We start from the raw sequence: 21,271 nt of genomic DNA, 5'->3' as shown, positions 1-21,271 counted from the left end.
CCATCGGGGCTCGGCTGTGGTGTCATTAGCTAATGTGGAATGTGGTTTAATTGAATCAAAGTGTTAAGCTAAGGCTGTTTGCTGACTCGGCAGGTTCAATTTCCCAGTTTTCTGGTTTCCTCTCTCTCTTTTCTCTTTTAGTTTCACTTTTCCCTCGATTTCATTCAGCACAAACACAAATCCTTAGAAGTTTGACCTTTAATTGACCTTTAACTTGTTAACGAGTCACCAGCAAACTGTCACGGCTTCAAACCGAAGAACATCTAAAAGAAATGGAACTTTTAATATCATCGTTTCAATTGAGCGAATGGGATTCAGAGGTGGAGGGGCACACACATGTGATTTATGTCAATGACCCAGGTGCAGTTCTGCTCCTGCTTAGTGCAGCTGCTGCGGGACCAGAGGAGCTGAACATGTCAGAGGCTTTGAGTCGATCTGCAAAGAGCAGAGTTGTGAAAACGTCTAAAAGTTCAGAGAAAGAATGTCAGCTCGTTAAATGTGCTGGAAGGAGGGAGCGTCTGGCTGCTCGGGGCCGGACCACAGGCCTCCTCCTGACAGGTATTAACCGGCCCTCCCGCAGCTCCTCCAGCTCTCTGGGTCACTGTGGAGTTTAGAGACTGGGGCTGGCAGCCACCTGCAAGGTCACATGACCCCCCCGGCTATGTTATGGTCAACACTCCCAGGCTCCTCAGGTGTTCTGGGGCATGACACCGAGTTACAGGTCCACTGGTCGTGGAGGCAGATTAGTGCCTGAGTCATTATATTCCCACAAAATGCTCTCAGAGATTTGGGAAGATGCAGCTGGAAGTTTACACATCAGCATCATCCATGCTCTTTATGATCTATAGATATAAAGCTGAGGTCTGAACTCCTATCGGATAAAGAGGTAATTCCAACGAAGCATTTTTTAACCTAATATTCTGATCATAATTCAACCAGCAGCAGTTATTTCAGACAAACTGACCATTGTCTATATAACCACAAATCTGCTTCCATCATTATATCATATATATTATATACACTAGATGGGAATAAAAGGCGTAGCAGCAGCGGATTAACAGGAGCTCGGCACGACATGATTAATTATGTTGGTGGAAAAACAAACAAGTCCCCCCCCCCCCCCCACACACACACACACTTCTCCACCCTTGAGATTTTAGTTGCCATCACTCCAGCGGAACTGCAGCCGTTGGGTTTTCCCTGTGCCAGGGTATTTATAGCCAGAGGAAGAGCAGCATCACAAACATGATCCTAATGAGCTTCGACCTTGAAAATTCTATCTGAATTATTACACGATTCTCTGACATGATATTTAAAATGTCCATGAGCTCGGCCAGCTTCATCAACTTCTTGAGCATTTTGGAATCTCTCTTCCAGGAATGACCTTTTTGACAAACTCACAATATCCTGGAGCCCAATGTGATATCATTGAATGTCATGATTCATCCAAACAACACTACAAACCCTCAATCATCAATGTACTATGTGTTTTAATGTTTTTGTATGTTTGTTTGCAGGATTTTACAAAAAATACGGGACGGATTACCACAAAACTTGGAGTAAGGGTGCATTATGGATCAGGAAAGAACCCAGTAAAGTTTGGTTTTACTTTCTTTTACATTGTGAGACAGGACGTTTGGCAACATTTTCATTGATTTCCCAGAGAATAATTCATGGATATTGATTGCCAAAAAAATATATATATTTAGGAGACTGGAATTTGGTGAAGATCCAAATACAAATCTGTACCTCATGAATTCAGATTTCGTGTGGGGACTGTTGAGCCTCGGCTGATGGATGAGTAAATAATAATTTTATTTTTGAAATTGAAAGAACATCATGACCAGCTGTTCAGAGCAGGTCAGATGTATCAGGGGGTCTTCACTGTGAGGACTGTAGAGGCTCCTGTCTGATCCCTGTTCTCCTCATGTGTGACCGTGTCCTCGCTCAGTTTGTGTCAGTACACTATGTGCTGTGAACGTCTGTGAGCTGTTCACATGTCGGCACCACAGCTCTGGAGGCCGACGGCTGCTCATCATCAACGACGTGGCAGTGAGAGTCGTCCCTCGTTACAGCTCAGCCCGAGTTCTGCTCCGGCTTCACTGCAACATGTCGTGTAGGAAGAGCGACTGTGTCTGCAGGAGGAACTGGAAGATCTTCATGTTCTGAGCCATCCCCCTCCTCTCTCTCTCCCCCTCTCTCTCCCCCTCTCCCTCTCGCCCTCAGCCTCCCAGAACCGGGGCGGGCTGTAAAAACAACAGGGTTCAAGAGCAGGAGGAATCTGCTCCGCATCAGTTTCAGGGAAAGTTGCCAATCGGCGTCATTACAGCAACATCTTTCCCATAGTAACCACAGAAGGCGAAGCCGAGCAGACTGGGAGAACCTGAGGCCAGTTTCCCTTCTGACTGTCTGTGGTGAGATTGTGTTAATGAAACAAGCAAACTAGTGTTTAAAAGAACTTTAAAGACTTTGACATAACTTGTTTTTTTCAATTAACTGTAAAATAGAAACCAAGGTGGATTTTTAGGGCCGATGCTGAGGGAATAAAAGTATTCAGATTACGATATATTAGCCAATATATTTATATTAAAAAAAGCTAATGATTCCTAAGATGGTGTTATCAAACCCTTTAATGTAAATGAGTTTGATATTTTACAGTTTAACCATAAACTTCATGATAAATGACCCTAAATCACATAAAAACACATAATACAAGGAGGTCAAACATAAAGGCAGATACCAGTCTGTCTGTGCAAGGCTGATATCAATCGATATAATTGATCAACTGATAAAGTGGAAATGCAGAATGAACATAATTAATGAACTTCACCTCCCTGATACTAAAGTGCAGCATAATCTCAATGAAGTTTAACGATAAAAACTGCGTCGTGAAACTCGTCACTTACAGTTTTATATTTAAGAAACCTGCTATCTCTCCTCGCTCCTGTTCCTTTCCCCACCTCTCCCTCGCCAACTCCCCCCCCCCCCTCCCTCCTTCGCCCCCTCGCTCTCACTCCATTAATCAAGCTCAGTTAGGAAAATATTTCCTGCCTCTCTGCCAGTTCCATATTAGTACAATCCTTTGGCTGAAACCAGCCGGCTCATGAGCGGCCGGGCAGACAAGTGTACAGGCGGGGAGGAGAGGCAGATATATCTGGCAGAGCGTCCGGCACAGGAAAAGGTTTTTCAACACCGCAGCCAGTTTCTCAAGCCCCAGTCTCCAGCCCGGGGTATGAGAGGGCCTCTCGTGTCCCGGTGAAACCCCAGAAACACAATCAGATAGAGTTCAAGAAAGACGTCCAGAAGAAAACATCTTTTCCAGAGTCTCCTCCAAAACGCTCCAGTAAGAGTGATAAATAACAAATAAGAACCATCTCTTTTGACTATCAAGACCACAACATAAAAAAGCATAACGCCACACACAGCTCGAGCAGTAATGAGAATGAATTCTGTCTGGATGAGTTGGGCGATGGGGTGGGGGGGTCGATGGGCCTCTGTGGATCCCAGGGAAGAGAAAATCTATTTTCAGCCGCCTTCGTTAGACTCGGGACAGAAAGTGCTGGGGGAAAGTGTTTCCTACGCCAGGAAGAGCGAGCCGCTAACAACACCTTCCTCCTCTCCCAGACTCCCAGATGATTTCCTCATGTGTGAGGAATTAGGGCATCGAGTCGAACCAGACGAGTTCACTGGGAGCACACACTGGTTCTAAACAGCACCCTGGAGGGACATCTGCGTGGGAAGGGAGCGCCGCGGCTTCCTTCAGGAAATGTCAAAGGGAAGTGATAAAGAAGGAGAGAACTTTTATCACATGAAAGCAAATTTGAGGAGGTTAGTTTTTTTCACTCATGTCCATTGGTGAGGTTGTTTGTTTGCTAATCGGCGGGGGGGGGGGGGGGGGGGGGTGCAATAACTTTGGGATGGATTTTCACAAAACTTGGTCAAAGTATGGGACATGAGCCAAGAAAGAACTCCAGGGATCTTTTCATTACTTTCATAGAAAGGTACAAATTGCCACTTGGCCACTAAGGGTCTCTCAAACTAAACAATAACAGAAGACCTAGATTGATGAGTTGTTTTCGGGTATTTATGAGTCAGTCAAAGAAAATGTATGTAATGTTAGTAAGGTCAACAAAATATATAACATGTTGTTTTTAGACATTTTAAATTGTTTCATATGATATCTAAAACATTGCTTTTGACTTTTTCACCGGCCTCCTGCATCTTGATGAAAAATAAAACATCTGCCATCTTAAGGGAATTGAAATCAATGAAATGTATAAATAAAAATCAAGATCTAGTGGATTTAAATCAGTCATACAAACATGATGGATTTGTTGTGGTATTTCAGGGGCCTGTTGCACCAATGGCGGAGGTATCGCTCTACTTGGTGTTAAGTGTTTCATGAGCCCAGTTAACCTGCAGGTTAACCCATGTCACGACCCAGGCTTGTGCTGGGACAACTGGGAAGCGAGTGACCCTACAGAAATGAAACAGGGAGGACAAAACGGTGTAATACGCTTATTAGACGCTGATGTCTCACTCACACAAGAGAGATGGATTCAATGCTGAGGACTCTTCCTCCTCTTGGATCAACGGCTTCTCAGAGAAACTTTCCCTAAAGGATGAAATATTTCTCTCAAGAACAGATGTTGGAAAAGGAGGAGGGTGACTTATAACCAGTATCGTCCTTTATCTAAACTTTCCAGACTATTCTGGACACAAACGTCCCACCTGCTTCAAATTTGTAACATTTTCCAACAAATCCGCCTCATTTGGAAACACTGATGTGTGGCTTCACTCTGTGACCTGAGTAAATGTACATAGGACTTAAGCATCAAGATTATATTTCAGTGAGACACACACATTTTTGCCGTTGACCAATAGCAAGCGTTCTCCACAGTGGTGACCTTTCAAGGGATGGAAAGCAGGAGAGTCTAATCTTGCCGTTTATTGGCTTTGATGAAGCGTCAGGTTTCATTTAACAATCGCTGGGCTGAGAAATAAAATCAACTTCATCAACTATTCTCATGTGATGGAGTTATAAAAAAAATTTGATTTATTATGTTCAGGTTTTCAACAGACTACTGAACTGGTTTGATGGATATGACAGCTCGGCTGATCAGGAGAGACAAGAACCAGAAACAGGTGCAGAACAACTGCGAGATGATGGCCCAAAAAAAGTTTTAAAAACAAACTGTAAAAGTAGAGATGTGCATCTCTGACAGAGCAGTCAGTTGGCTCAACATACAACAGATACTCTTTACACCCTGAAGTAAGAAGTGTCGTCCAAGAAGTTAATCGGAACGGACATGGAAGGTCTGACAGAGGGAACAGAAGCCTCAGGTTACCGCTGCCTTGGGTTCGGAGGCAAGGCCGAGGAAATAAGAGCCAAGCCTCCGCTCCGAGTCCGAGTCTGGACCCTCGGCACACAGCTGAACTTTAGCTCCGTGCATCTGGCTAACAGAGCGACTCCAACAAGTCCATCTCTGCAGCTGAGTGGGAGGCAGGAGAGGAAAGAGATGTGATGGTCTTTGAGTGTGTAATAATATACAGTGTTAAAGATTACTTTGAACCAGATCCCTTTATCTAAGGATAATACGCTTTATTTGTGCAGCACATTTCATAGAAAAGTTACAAAGTGCTTCACAAGAGGATCAAACAACAATAAAACAACAATTATTTGTCATCATCAACCATTAATCCAGTCAGTATAATGACATAAAGATTGAAATAAGAGAAAATAAGAGAGTTTGACCTCTAACAAGTGTTCACCCGGCTCAGAGTGAGTCATGGACGGGGACAATACGAACTTTCTGCCTGCTGAACCTGGTGGAAACATCAAGTCTCTCTCTCTCTCTCTCTCTCTCTCTCTCAGCCTTCCCAACGCTCGCTCTCTTTGCAACAGAGGAAGGACAGAAGTCTGGGGATCTGCCAGCCAGCAAAGGGGAGTGCACCCAGAAGGTCAGAGGTCACCATTCATCCCCCTCGGTCTCCTTCCTCTGAAGCTCACTGGAGGATACAGCCCGACTGCCCCCACATTCAAAAACACTGCTGAGGCTGCCCGCCACATGTATAGTGTGTGTGTCTGTGTGTGTCTGAGTGTGTGTGTGTGTGTGTTTCACTCTCTGAAACACCTTTAAGTGACTTTAGTCATTGGTAAGTCTTGCTTGTATTGTTATGTAATTGTTTTACATATTTTTAGATATCTTTGTTCGATTATGACACACACACACACACACACACACACACACACACACACACACACACACACACACACACACACACACACACACACACACACACACACACACACACACACACACACACACACACACACACACACACACACACACACACACACACAGGAAGTGATTCCTTCCTCCAGCTCTTCAGCCATGACAGAGCTCCAGTCTCTCAGGTGCAGTATTTATCCGACCTGGCACTGGTACACACTGTGACTGTGAACTGCCGACTCAGCACAGTCTTCCCATTACACTTATCCACTGCTGTGGCTGCTGCCTCAGCACGCACGTGTGCACGAGGGCGAGTGCACATAAGCTAATGCACCCCCGCATGGAGCATGAATGCAAAGGTTTTAAAAAAAGGTAAAAAGGCTACCACACAGACACACACAGCCTGTCTGAATACAATCTGTGCACAGATCCATACACACACACACACCGGCCAAAAAGAGTGGATTGACAAAGAATAGCAGCCATTGTGACCAGTGCACTGATATTTACTCTGTTGTGGCCCAAAGAGGCCCTGATGCATATTCATGTGTCTGTGTGCGTGTGTCTGTGTGTGTATGTCTGTGTGTGTGTGTCTGTGTGTGCGTTTGCGTGATACAATGAGAGTCATAGCTGGTAATAGCTCTTTCCTCAGCCGAGTTCATTTCACAAAGACTGTGGCTCGTCGTGTGTGTGTGGCTGTGTGTGTGTGTGTGTGTGTGTGTGTGTGTGTGTGGCTGTGTGTGTGTGTGTGTGTGTGTGTGTCTGTGTGTGCGAGATGCCGCAGAGCAGCTAACACTGGGCGGTTGCTTTGACAACCACAACAGCCTGGAGACCCACAAACAAACAGCTCGGTCGCGCCGAGGCTCAAACTCACATCCGTGAATCCCTGATCTCTCATCTCTTTAGTTTGTGAGACCAAAATATTGTCTTTAGGTCCTTAACACTTCAGGGTCCATGATGCCAGGGACTGCAGATGAAAACTAAACTGTAATCTCTCACGTTAATTAACATACAAAAAAAAAAGGTCCCACACCTCTTTTGTCTTCAATCTACAAAACTGAGAGAAACAAGACCTGCGCTTCAGCAGAAGAGAAACAGAAGAGGTTTCATTTCCATAATTGGGCGAGGACAACAAATTTCTATGTTCTGCAAAAAATGTGTAACTGAGCCGGAACGTGTTTGATAAGAAGAGGCAGCTGATCTCCCGGCACACAAATCGGATGCAAATCCACGAGCAGATGCTATTGAAATGCAGCGGCGGCATCAAAGAGGCCGTGCCGAGCAGCGAGGGGGTCAGAAGCTCAGGGTTAGGTGAAGGCTCAGGGGTCCGAGTGGGAGGAGAATCCAATGAACTCAACTAGAATCCACCCAGTGCAGAATTTCCCTTTTACCCTAGATTTGTTATTTATTTTGTTAAAGCAGACGAAAGGGAGAACCATCACACTTTGTTTTAGGGATATTGCCTGATAACCTGATAAGCCACACCCCCCCACAATGACCGAATGGAGGGATAGAATTCATAATAAGTACAGGATGGAACATTTGACTGCTCTATTACAACTGAAAACAGAGGTATTCATAAACAACTGGTCCCCCATTGCTCTACACTTCCATTTGATATGATAAGCAGAATATATAGATGTATTTATTTAATTTTCTCTTTGTTTTTCCTTTTAAGCGATGGACATTTGCAGGCCATCCTCTTTCTTTTTCAGAATACTGTCTTAATGTAATGTCAAGTGCGATGTACTGTGTCTGTGGACAATGTTAAAGTGTAACTCAATTCTGATATGCTTGGATCCTGAAGGCTTGGGCCCAAGACATCCATGGACAGTTAACCCCCCTAGCTTAAGACTTGAACCCGAGGCTCCTCATTTCATGTTAAAAATGAAGTGATGTGCTGCATTTGATAAAAGGAAATAAAAAGAAGTTAAAAAAAGAAAGCAAACGAAAGGGAGATTTTTGCACAGGAATAAACTTGTTATAACATGACGACTCAGCACAGTCAAAAGTCCCGAGTCATGCCTGAGCTGTCGACGCTCTGTGACAACACTGGAGACGCCAATCTAAACATGGCGATGGGAAGTACAGTGGCCCACTTCGCCCCAATCACAACAGGAGTCATGAGTCAGCTCCGGCGCGGTGGGCCTGCGGCGCTCGTGCCATGGGAAGCGTGCGGCTCGAGTCCCGGTGCTGCTTTGTGCCACAGCAGCGGTATTTTTTTTTTATTTTTTTTTCACACTGCTGACCGTCACCTGACTCGGAGAAATGCTGAGCTGGGAGGAGCCACCCGGCACCAGAACAAAAGACGCTTTCAACACCCGGTCCACACATCAACTGTAACTGCATGTGTCCAACGCTGAGGCCATTGTGCTTAAGTGCTGACGAGGGGACTGTTTACTGTTAATGCAGAAAGAAAAACCCACATTCCTTCTGATATTAATGAGAATTTCACGTGAGCAACTCTTTCAGAGGTAGTTTGAAACAAGCTGCAGGACTCGAGTGTCACATGAAGAAGTCAGTGGTGCTGGTTTATCCACCAATGCAAATGAAGGTTAGGAGACAGTGCCTGAGGTGTTACTCTGCAGCGAATCAGCACGCTGCATTTCTCCATCTTTAAAAACTATTCATCAGTTTGTTAGACTGAAATCTGACTCAGAAATATGACCCGTTCGTGAATAATCATATAAACACAACTTAATAGATTTTTTTTTTTATTGTAATTGTTGGAACACATTCTCATTTAATACATCATTAGATTATTTTGCAATATCTTTATAACACTTCTTTAACACGCCAACTTAGTGGGAGCGTTGGTAGGTGAGCCTCAACCTCGGGTCAATCTCCAGGAGGCCTTCGATGAAGCACAACTGTCAGTGTGCTCTATGGAGCCCGGCCTCACTGTATGGAACTGGATTATAACAACACAGCAGACGAGGGATTAGTTCAACTTCTTCCTGTCCCTCAACAGAGACGCTTGGAATTCATTATTTCTTCACTTTCCAACATTGGATAACAACTTTGATAAAAGCTGTTTTATCACATCCGTCGAGGTATCCAGGCTGGAGGAGCTGGATTCTCTGCTGGGCAATGAAACATCTTGTGGGGATTTGAGTGTCTCCTCTGGTTTGTGAGCAGGACCAGTAGAAGGTCACAGAGGTTTGTAATCACGACCGGGGGAAAAAAAGGGAAGAAGAGGAACGACCATGAGAGCCGTCCGACGTCTGTCCTCCGTTGAGTTATTCTCCACCTTTGAACTTGTGCTTTCACGACATTGAACGGCCGAGCTGCTGTATGACCCGGCCTCCTCCACGGCCTGAGTCCCCCCAGCAGCCACAGCACCTGCCAGCACTTCTCACAGCTCAAGCCACTCCACTGCCCTGCCGCTCGGCCCAAGGGCTCTCCACTACACGGCAACACCGGTGCAGGCGGGCGCTCCTTTTGTGCCAAGTTACCAGGGGTGGGGCCGTGGAGGGGAGGTGTCTGATACAACTTGTAATGGGATCTGCCCGGAGCACTGTGGAGTGGCTGCCTGTTTACTGTTGCAAATGAGGTAACGTCGGGCGCGTGCAGACTAATCCTGCAGCCGGGAAACTGTGACATCAAACTAGCGCGGGGGGGGGGGGGGGGGGGGGGGGTGTCGGTCAGTGCTGGTTTGCTGCTGCAGAATCTAACTGTGCAGAGCGTATCACAGGCAGTACAGAGTCAGCAGTGCGTGACGCCCCTGCAGCGAGTCAGCTCTAACTGAACATGAGCACCAGCGGACCACACGATCAATAGACACCACTGATTGAAATTCAGACGTTCAATAGGCTACTTGTCCCACTTGGGGGAAAGTGGAGGAGAGCAATGGTACAAATAGCCTTTGGCCTCGATTCCATCAGAACACTCTCTCCCCAAGGATCGACCTGACACAGATGACTGATTGATTTAGTTCCAACGTTATCATCAAACTCAGTTCACAGAAACATTCACTTTGACTCTACTTTTCTTCCCCCCCCTCTAACATCTGGCCACCTAGGACGACTGATTCACTTTTAATTGACCTACTTGTGCTTTAGGTATAATTGGCTGCAATGTAAATAAAACCCTCAGAAACATCCTGTCTTCATAGTTAAAATGTTACAATTAACTGTTTAGAGCACAAACAGCTAATAAAACAGACCCCCCCCCCCCCCCCCCCCCCCCCGTGTGTGCAGAAGAAGACAAACTTCCTGATAAGACTAGAGGGAGATTTTAACATGTGCAGGCGGGAAAAACTTCTCTTAAAAACCTCCCCCACCCACTCAGCCACATCCACCCCCCCCCCCCCCTTAGGAGGGTAGATAGATTGATGATGGTGCGAAGGAGAAAATGGAGACGGGAAAAATGACAGAAGTAAAAGATAATGACCCAAAACTATCAAACTGTTTTTATGTGAAGTTGGGATTTGAGTTATTTGCCTGAAAAAGACACATTTACTCCCACTTCCCTCATTTAAATAGAGTTTCCTCGCAGGCCTGCACAGTCAGAACAAGCCACATGATCCTAACCAGGGAGAAGTGCTCCGCCACATGGGAAACGATGCGTTGATAAATATCCGGCTGCAGCAGCAGCAGCTGATTCTGGATAAACAGAGGAAGAATGAGCACTAAGTGGTTAGTGGGAGCAATGGAAGCTGTGGTATGAACAGACACCAGGAAAAATAGAACTATATCAGGACAAAAGAAAAAACATTTAATTTACTTTCGATTGAATATGTGTATTATAAGGGTATAAGGGGAAATTGAGAAGCGTATGTTATAATAATATTTTATTTACTTATTTACTAAGCTAATGATAACATTTTTGAAGTAATGCCGCGTTCCATTATAACTCGGAGCTCGGAATGACATCACAACCAAATAACCCAAGTTGATCGCGTTCCAGTTGCACAGGAACAATGTTTACTGGCCATTGTTATAAAAACCACTTCATAATAACGTGTTGCGCTGCATTTCACGCACAACAACACATTTAATGACAGACGTGCTAATAAACAGTACAAACTTCAGCTTTCACTGCTCTCTCCGACTTGAGGGGGTGTTTCAGTTGCAACTTCCACCTCGGGGCTCCCTAAAGGAACCCAACTACCCTCACTGTTAATCACAGAGCAGTTTCGGGGGGGGGGGGGGGGGGCACGCACTTTAAGAGTCACTGAGGTCTTGTCACTGTCGTGGCTGCTGAGGATAAATTATTGACTCCAGGTTGACACAGGGACAAAAGATGGCCTCCTGAACACGCCGTCTTTGTGCCGAGACCTGAAAGCTCCTCTGTCTGAGCCTCTTCTTCCACGCTCTGCCTCCTCCCTCCTCCCTCCTCCCTCCTCCTCCTCCCCCCCGGCCTGGGCTCCACCCATTCAGCTACTGAATGGAAAGGTGCGCCCGCTGCCTGCTCTTACCTTGGTATCTGTTTACTCAAAGCTGCTTTCACTTAAACGAGACGCACTGCAGCTGCTCCTGTGAGGAGGCTTACAACTAATACACTCACATGTTCATAGACTCTGCGAGTACAGTGCGAGCCCCCCCCCCCCCGGCTTCAAAGAGAGGCCTCGCAGCGAGCTCAGGCGCTGGAGAATGCATGTGGTTTGATTAATAGCATTAGCACAGGAAAGACCCGACTACGTCTGATTCCTTCCCATGTGGTGCAGCTAAATTCCTCGGAAACATACACGCAGATCACCTATAACCCCCCCCCCCCCCTAGGTCGTATACTATTGGATGCGTGTGACCATAAGTGCATAGTGGTTCCAGACGTGGTCAAGATTGAGCAGGTTTTTAACCACTGCAATTTTAGCTCCACAGGAAATGCACCTTGACCCCCAAATCCCCTGGTGGATGTGGAACAGGTCTGGAGTCTCCAGCTTCCAGAAACTGTGGACACAACAGCAAACTCCAGACGGTGCAGGATGATTATCAATAACATTCAAACAAATCAAACACTTTTATTGACCTGAAAGCACAGAGCCAATTTCTGTGTACGTTTCTAAATTTGGAGCGTAAGCCTGAGAAAAGAAGCTATTTGCATCAGGGCCCTGGCATTTGGGAGCTGTTCAGATAAGAGCCTGGTAATTGCTCACATTTGACTTTTCAAACAGTGAGGTCTAGAAAACCCATGATGAGGACAAATTATCTTTCACCTTCCTGGAACAAATAAAAGAAAGAAAGTATTCAACAGCATGAAAATGTTTTGAAGCCTGAGAAAGACCGGGGGTTCAACTTTCTCTCTCCTGTAAGCCGGGGGTCAGAGGTCGCACAGCAGAAACAGAGGAGATGCTGCACACTCATTATTATTATTATTATTATTATTCCGTTGCTGGAAAACAAAACCTCCAAGATAGAAAGTTACAACTAATCCAATAAGTTTTCAGTCTGTTCTTTTTCCTGATCAGATTTATATAATTAAGAATTAAGATGCTAACAAGGTTTACCATGTACACCAGTCGGACTAAGCATGCCAACATTAGCTAGCTAACCCTTACAAGGACACCTGATGCTGGGAATGTGATTAGCTTTGCAGATATTTAGTCATAAACCAAAATGGTGACCGGATGATGGCGCTAAATAAAAAGTTAAGGGACCACGGACATCATTATATTTCATCCTAAGGAAATCCATCAAGTATTTGCTGACACATAAAGACCAACATCACCATCAACACAGCCAGGCCTCGAACACGCAGAGTGAAAGGAACTTCTCCCTCGTGTGTGTAGTAAAACAACTCTGTACAGGATCAATCTTTGTCAGCTGTCACATTGGCTTTTCTCTGGTAAACACCGGCACCAGTTCTCCATCAGCAACCACAGCCACAGCCCAGTGGAGAACGAAACCCCCGCCCGAGACGTGGAGTCGGGTTGTGCTCGAGTCATTAGACACAGGTCGGGATCCTCTGACATGTCGCCCATCGTCCAGCAGCTAGAACAAGGTGTTTCACTCAATTATGAAACGATCGAACCTGACGTGGTCCCGCGGGATCGGATTACAGACGGAAGAAAAGAAGGAAGGTGGGCGGAGGAGGTTAGGAAAGGGAGCTTGTTGATGGTAGTTCACAGGTTTGAGTTACAGCAGCTGTTGTACTCAAGTGTTTTAAAAAGTGTAAATGTTCATGTTTTTGATAGAAATCCTGTTTCAGCTAGGATCCAGCAGGATGAGCTGGTGGCACATAACTCTCCCTGCGATGGGGCGGCTGGATGCTCCCTCGAGGCCGGGGGGGCAGCGCGTGACCCCATCAATCTGGACAAACGAGACAGAGCCCGGACAGCGTGACCGGGGCGGCTGATTGGCTCGCCGGGGGAGCTCCTGTTGGGATTTACAGTCCAACAGCATCGGCCATGACAGCGAGCGGGCACGGGGCTGTCGGACCTTTAGTAAGATTTCTTTCACTTTTCGAATTTACTATCTCACCGTGTGGCAGCCACCCTGACGGAAGCTGAACCACCTCCCGCCCGGGGGGCAGACACAAGGCTGCTCATTTCCCTGAAGCGTCTTTGAGTCAGACGGAGGTGCCATCTGAGACGCGAGGTCGATTCCCATTTTTCATCTTCACCCTAATGGAATAGTTGTCTCTTTTTTTTAAATAGACACACTTTCTTTCTCGCTGAGAGTTCAGTGAGAGGTCAAATAAAAATCCTGATTCATGACTGGTTGAAACTAACGTCCTGACAGGAGATGGTTTGCTTAGCTTAGCATGAAAAGAGAAGAAGAGGGTAAACCAAGCGTGGCTCGGTTTGTAGGTAACAAAAGCTGCACCTCCACAGCTCATGGGCTGACATGACTAACCCCTTTGTTTGGTGCGTCCACTTTGATCTGTGCACGGAGATCTGCTGCTATTACAGGCCACAGAAGTGCGGACCAGACATTTTCCGGAGTTTCACATACGAGGTTAACGCAGCAGGAGATTGTTCGGGGGTCGGACACAAAACTACACAACACAACACAACACAATGAGAGAACGTCCAGAACATTCAGGAGAGCAGTGGCGCCTGGTTGAAAGAGCACATGAGATTTGTGTTTTTGTTTACAGCACATCATCAATGTGGTCGGCCCTCATCAACAAACACTCTCACATCTCATTGTTTTTCCGATTTGTCATTTTTACCGGCATCTTCCACGTGTATCTCTCAGCAGCACAAGAACACTTTCCTACTGGACACTGACACAATCACATCATTGTATTCCATTCCTGTATCTGTAAATATGTTCTCCATATGTGATGTGTGATACATATTAAGTGTACAAGCTACTGGATGATCTAAATTTCCCACGGGATAAATAAAGTATCCATCTATCTATCTATCTCTATCTATCTTCTCTCATGTCCATCACATGCTAGAAACATCGTGAACACGCCAGTTGCAGTTTGAGTTCCTGAAGTTCCTGAATTTGGATGAAAGCAGCTTCAGAGAGTGAGATATTGATCTGATCTTCTCATCGGCTGTAACACGGCACAAACTCTGTCGGCTGAGAGGATGTGGGAAACAGCCCGGGACATCCAGGCAGGTAAAAAACAGTGTGTCACTCTTCTGTGAGCTCATGTTGAATGAAAAGAAGCAACATTTCAGCACATAACACCGTCAACAGGCTAGAGATCAGACAAACACAGAGAGCGGGGGGGGGGGGGGGGGGGGGATTCATTATTTTCTCCCTGCTTTGTCACCGGTCTGCCTGTGACGCCCTCCGTCTTTTGTTGCTACAGCGCTTGTGCAAGGTGCATCATGGGAGCGGAGGAATCTGATGACGGGAAGCATTTTGGCGAGGTGGTCAGAGCTGACATTACACATCCCATTATGCAATCTGGTAAACAGCTGCAGTGCTGGAACTGGCCAAACTGCGACGTCACACAGTCATTCATGAGTTGAGTCAGTTTCCTGGTGACTGAAAAACCTGTCAGATTCCTTAACTTAATAACTCCTGGGGCACACAGAGCAGAACCAGGCTTGTTGTTTCTTCCTGGTAATCAGTATTTCAGTGACATTTCGTAAGATGCAGGTCGGGGTGTCGGGTTTGGACGCCCAGAGAGCGCTGATTACTCAAAGGGGGGAGTGGGAAGGGGTGACGAGTCCAATGACTGATACGCTTAGTGGGCATTTCCTGTACATCAGTCACATGACATGACAAGTTCCTACTGAACACACAGACTTTGATTACACCCCCAAAACAATTAAGTCATTGGGTTAAATGAAGAGTCATGTCATGTTTCATTATTTAGCTCAGTCACAGTCTACGTCTGTCAGAAATGATCATTTTTAGACATCAAAAAACTAGAGAATACTTTTTTTGGGGGCAGAAGTGAGCAGATCACAGATGTTATCTATGACCTGGCTTGTTCAGTCGGAGCAGGGGAATGTGGGTGTGGGTTGGGAGTGTTTGGGATCACGGAGGTTGGGGTGTGGGAGATGGGAAGTGGGAGGCGGGAGGTTTCCAGGCAGTGCCCGATCCAAGGTACTGCAGCTTTTATCCTTATAAGGACAAACCTGGACAAATGAGCTACGGCAGTTAACACCTGAACGCCACCTTCCAGCTACCAGAACTGGAAACTGTGCTCGGAAACTTGTTTGTTTATCGGATGTGGGACAAAGTTCTGCTCTCAGTAACCTCCAGCATCGTGTGGCTGAGACACCTGGGTCTGCAAAGACATTAAGATTCCAAGATCACAGGATAGCAGCACCTTTATACCTGAGGGGTCAGGTTAGGACTTGCATCGGACTCAAAATATTTGAAGCACTCTCTGACAAGCTGAGTCTGTAGGCAGGGAAAGAGAATTGCTTAACATGGCCTGTGACAAAGTCCTCACCTATACACAATATGTGCTTCTCTACTGTGTTTGGTATATGATACCATTAAGGTCCAAATAAAGAGACTTTAACAGGTTTAAAGAAGTAAAAAGCACCCACAGTGTGGTTTTCTCTGAGTCTAGCCCTAACCCTAACCCTAACCCTGACTCATAAATTAACGTAGAGAAGCTGATCGATGTAGTTACACGTCCATGATTTCTGATTTCTGTACTTTTAAAGCAAACACACAACAACCTCCATCTTCTGCTGCTTCCTCCGGTTTTTCAGACCTGTTAATTCTATATCTCACGTTTCAGGACTTAATGAACCAGCCGTCATCTAAAGGCCCAACGAGGCCCCTCCAGGAATTTGTTTGATGACTTTAGACACTAAACAGATCAGAAGAATACATAAAGACGATTGTTTTCTCGATGGGGGGGAACAGTGAAAGCTTTCCACATTGTCGGGTCATCAGCAGGAGCCTGGGAGGAATTGTGGTGTGTGTGTGTTATTCCTGTTTGTGTGTGTGACAGTTGACCCTCCCTGAGGCCGAGGACAGAGTTCAGGTTGTCTGTCCTCCCAGTCAGCCTGTGAGCGTCTATAGCGTCTCGTCAGACCTGAGAATAACCATTTATCTGTTCTCCGAGGAGAGGAACAGATGAATAAAACATCGCTGCTGTCTGCGGGACGACAAGATCGATGAGGGTCGTCCTCAGGAAAGTGTGTCAGCCTGACATAGCTCTGTGATCCCGGCTGGATCCAGAGAGGATGTGTGAACCCGGCTATCAGGTGACAATGGCACCTTAAGCAACCTTTATCTCTGTTGGATGAAATGCTTTTAGACCGAAGAGGCAGGAGAGAAGTAGAAGCAGCAGATGATGTGAGAGGGAGCCCAGTCTGCTGTTCACACCTGACCTCGGCCCTGCATACCTTCCCTTTATTCCCCCTGGATTTGCTTTTCACCCGGTAGCAGCCTGCCGATGACATAATCCAGGAAACTGGGAGCCGGGAGCTTCAAGCAAGAGAGAGAGAAACTTGGGGGAAAAGTTTTTCCAACAGCGAGCGAGAGGGGCCGATTATTACCATTTTTGGGCACGCTTGCTCCCATGCAAGCCCAGCCCAAACCACAGCGCTTACTCAGATTCCACAGAGCTTTTTTCTCCCCCCCCCCCACCCCCTTTTTTTCTTTTTTCTCGAAGCAGAGGAAAAGTATGGGCAGTAGTGAAGAGAGGAAGAAGGGAGGGAGGGAGAGAGAGAGAGAGAGAGAGAGCGAGAGAGAGAGAGAGAGAGAGAGAGAAGTAGCACCTCTCTGGAAACAGACCATTCATACTCTAGTGTGGAAAAAGAGCAGCAGCTGTGGGACGCGTGGAGGAGATCTGGGCTTGTTAGGACAATATATAGATGTGTTGCAGGCAGCTCTGTGCAGGGGGGGGGGGGGGGTAACCCTGTGCATGCCGGGTAACGAGGCTCACGTTCATGTAGGAGTTAACAGATGAATGAATTCAACTTTCAGACTCGTCAAGACACTACAACTATATTTTTGCAACAGAAGGAGGCCGAGGTTTGGAATCTGTGCGTAAAAGCGCCAAATATGTACATTGAGGGGGGGGGGGGGGGGGGGGGGCGCACACACACGGACACACACGCCATCCCCTGCTTGTTAAGCGTGGTCTAATCCACGTCGCATCACAAACCAAATGACAGGAGGGCTCAGTCACACTCACACTCACACACACACCCACACAAACAATACGCAGTGGAGCGCATGGCTGACATCTGTTGCTCTGGAAAACAGTTTTTAATTGTTTTTCGTACCCCCTACCCCCCTTAACTTTACACTTATCATCCCTCCACCCCTCTATTCCTCCACTTATTCCTCTCCTCCTCCCGCTGCTGCTGCTGCTGCAAAGATAATGGGTGGGCCTCTTCCTCCTCCTCCTCCTCCTCCTCCTGCTGCATGCATGTAATTGCTGCTGGGCTACAGGATATTTCATAACACGATACAGGATGTGACTGAGACCCAGTGCGCGTAAAGAAGAAGAAGAAGAAGAAGAAAACTTTTGCAGTTCAAGTATGACTTAGGTATGAGTAATAATGATGAAGATGAAGATGGTGATGCGTAAAGTTAACAGCTGCTGTTGCCTGAGCTCGCGGATCAATCGATAGTCAAAGTGTTCCGCCACAGACCCCCCCATCCATCCATAATCATGATACTAATAATCATAATAAAGAGCTTTATAATAAGTAGGAGTAGAATGATGATCTCCTGCAGCCACCGCACTTCCGCGCCGTCCCCACCCGGAGGTAGAAGGAAGTAACTCACCTTTCTCTGCTGCTTCTCCCAGGCAGGATCCAGCAGGAGATCCCGGTCCCAGTCGTCCTCCTGGGGCATGTACTTCTGATCATCGTCATACTCATCCATAGTACGCGCGTGTGTGTATGAAGCTTAATGTCTGCGTGTGTGTGTGTGCGTGTGTGTAGATGGAAGAGAGACGCGCTCGGCTGGTCTGCTCCGTCCCCCGGTTCCTCGGCGAGGTGATGTTGGCGCAGCGGTGTGTCAGCTCCCCCCTTCTCCGCGCGCTCCCGTCGGTGAGTGGATGAAATTAACGGTCCACCCCCGGCTCTCTCTCTCTCTCTGTCTCTCTGTCTCTCTCTTTGGCTCTGGCTCTCTCTCTCTATCTCTTTCCCTCCTTCTTTTCCTCTTCCTCTCTCACTCTGATCTGCGGGAGAACAGCCACTCGTCGGTGGGCAGGTCCAGTGTCGAGGAGCGACAGACGCAAAAAACTTCGCCTCAGACAAATTGAATGGATCAGCGAGAGAAGGGGGGTGGGGGGGTTTCGGGGGATCCAGCGTCTGATTGGACGGCCCCGTGCCTCAGGGCCCGTCCCCCCTTCAAGCGGATTGGCCGGTTCGGCTGTCAGTGCCGAGGCTTTAGCGTAGGTTGATCCGAACATCTTGACTGCCAGGATACTTAGGAAGCGTTGGGAGGAAAGCAGAGGCCCGTGGAGCCAAGCGGGGCCCTCTGATGGAGGCATGTGGTCCCTGAGCTAAAGCTGAAGTTTTTACATTCTACAGGTTCTCAGAGATCCACTGCAGTTGGAAGCACAACATGAATCTCGCAAGGTAAAGGGATAGGTCAACCAAAAATGAAACTTTACAATATGAATATAACGTGCCTCCATACTGCTCGAGTGTCCGCAAGCCTCAACATTCATATTTGACTGTATCAAGGTCATATACACGTGTTTAAAGCCTAAATGTCGGTGATATTTTCCTATGAGGTGCATTCAACATTGTGTGTCTACGTCCGCTAGCTCCGCCACTTCTGGTTCCTTTCTGGGTGAACTATCCCTTTAATGTGTCTGTTTCATATACACTTCTTTCTGTCCTTTACGTTGGGCGCAAACACTGCCCCCTACAATTTTCAGCAGTACTGCTCCATTTCGTCCATCTCTCGCCGTATCCCTAAGATTTCCGGAAATGTACGAAGGCTCTGAAATGGCCACAGTCAACAGTTTAATGTGTTGAAAAAAGAATAACAGCAACCTGGTGGTTTAATAAAACCAGCTGACTGTTTATCCTGTGAGTAAAACCTGTTGCTTTTGTAGTACAACACAAAGTACTAAGTTGTGTATTTCTGTTTTCATTGAATTGTAATATACTGGCTTCATTTCTGGATAAACCAATAAACAGGAGAAATTATAACCTCTTTGGCAGATGTTATAATAATCTAAAGATATGATATATGGCATTTAATCATTCACATGAGCCACTTTCCTGAACTGAGGGAAAATGACTTTCCTGTAAAGTACTCAGTTAGAGTAAAACCTTTGAGTGTTTCCTTCCGCCTGCAGACACCGCAGCCGTCCATTCAAAGAAAAGAGAAGTGAGCTCCTGTAAACACGTGAAGCGATGGCCAGGTCCGTCTGCCTTGTAAGGTAAACCGGCTCTCTCCATTCTCTCTCTCTCTCTCTCTCTCTCTCTCTCTCTGTTTCTGTCTCACACACATTCACACAAACGCACACACACAGAGGGCAGTAAAAGATGCCGACACGGGATAGCCCTGACAGTCAGGAGAAAGTGGAGCTCTCTTCCATATATGGACAAACTTCCAACAGTGGATGTTTGGGAAAGTGATGTCACAGCCGGGGAGCAGACTGCCAGCTCACGGCCTGCTCGCTGGTCAGAGGCGGCTGAGGAGAGGAGCTGTGCACACAGAGCGACGGCAGCTCTGTGGTGATGAGTGTCCACTGTACTGTTCTCTGATAAGACACCATTTATGAACTTATATGATAATTCATGAATCACAAGATGAGAAATCATTTACCAATGATTTTGTATATAGGCTTGACATTGGACTCTCACTTAAAGGTTCAGTGTGTAGAGTTTAGTGACATCTAGTGGTTGGTGGTCACATTGCAGCGAACCCGAGACAGAACCTTTGGAAGACTTCAGTTGTCATAAAACATCAAAACGTTTAGTTTGTCCAGTTTGGGCTACTGTCAAAAACATGTCGGCCTCCGTAGCGAGGAGCCTCCCCCGAAGTAAATATAAAGTATTTCAATATAAAGTATTTAAATACAAAGGCTCATTCTAGGGTAAAGAAAATGATTGGTAAAATCATCCTCAATATTTTGTTTTTCAATTTCTATCAATAGATCCCTTTCACCTAAATCTTATTATTAGAAATAGATTAGAAACAGCTGCAGGAAATCTGCAACAAAACCCATGAATAACTTCTCACTCGATGGTTTTAACAACCTGGCAACTTAAAAAGTGCTATTTAAGGATTGTTAATAAATCAAAAATTAATTAACTTATAATCACAAAATGTTTCCAAGTTGATGACAGATGAAAACCAGTAGTAGTTTACTGCACTTGGTTAGTAATTTGTCTGGTGATGTACTTTCCCATTAGCTAATTAACCTGAAGTACTTTGAAAAACAAGTAATTCATTAAATCTACATTAAATTGTGTTAATTAGAAAACGACTCACAAAGTCTAACAAAACTCATTATATGTGCTATTGTTCTCATTTCATCATTCAAACATTTATGTTTATGTCATTCTTGATCTTATCAGAGTGAACTTTGTTCAAGTGCTAATTTTTCCAGTAAGTTTAGTTTTATTTAATCATTTGATTATATCAAAATGGGCTGAAAGCTGATGATTGACAGCCGAGACAGACTCCATCCTCTATCTGGGATATTCTGGCTTCAATTTTGGATAGTGGGAGGAGATAGAGAGG

The 21,271-nt window shown here is 46.0% G+C and overlaps 1 protein-coding gene across 5 annotated transcripts in view; it reads right to left on the bottom strand.

The window, feature by feature from the left end:
- Positions 1-18,806, bottom strand: part of actn1 (actinin, alpha 1) — a 43,528-nt gene extending 24,722 nt beyond the window's left edge. For 3 of the 5 annotated variants that reach the window (XM_062397177.1, XM_062397178.1, XM_062397179.1), the window contains exon 1: positions 18,347-18,800. In XM_062397177.1, the coding sequence (XP_062253161.1) occupies positions 18,347-18,445 (99 nt within the window). In that variant the 5' untranslated portion in view covers positions 18,446-18,800. Of the gene's footprint in view, positions 1-18,346 lie in introns of all 5 variants that reach the window. The other 2 variants (XM_062397180.1, XM_062397181.1) reach the window with 2 other exon arrangements.
- Positions 18,807-21,271: the final 2,465 nt, after the last annotated feature.

The sequence above is a fragment of the Platichthys flesus genome, chromosome 10 (genome assembly GCF_949316205.1).
Source record: "Platichthys flesus chromosome 10, fPlaFle2.1, whole genome shotgun sequence".
NCBI lineage: Eukaryota > Metazoa > Chordata > Actinopteri > Pleuronectiformes > Pleuronectidae > Platichthys > Platichthys flesus.
This window is presented reverse-complemented; position numbering and strand designations above follow the sequence as displayed.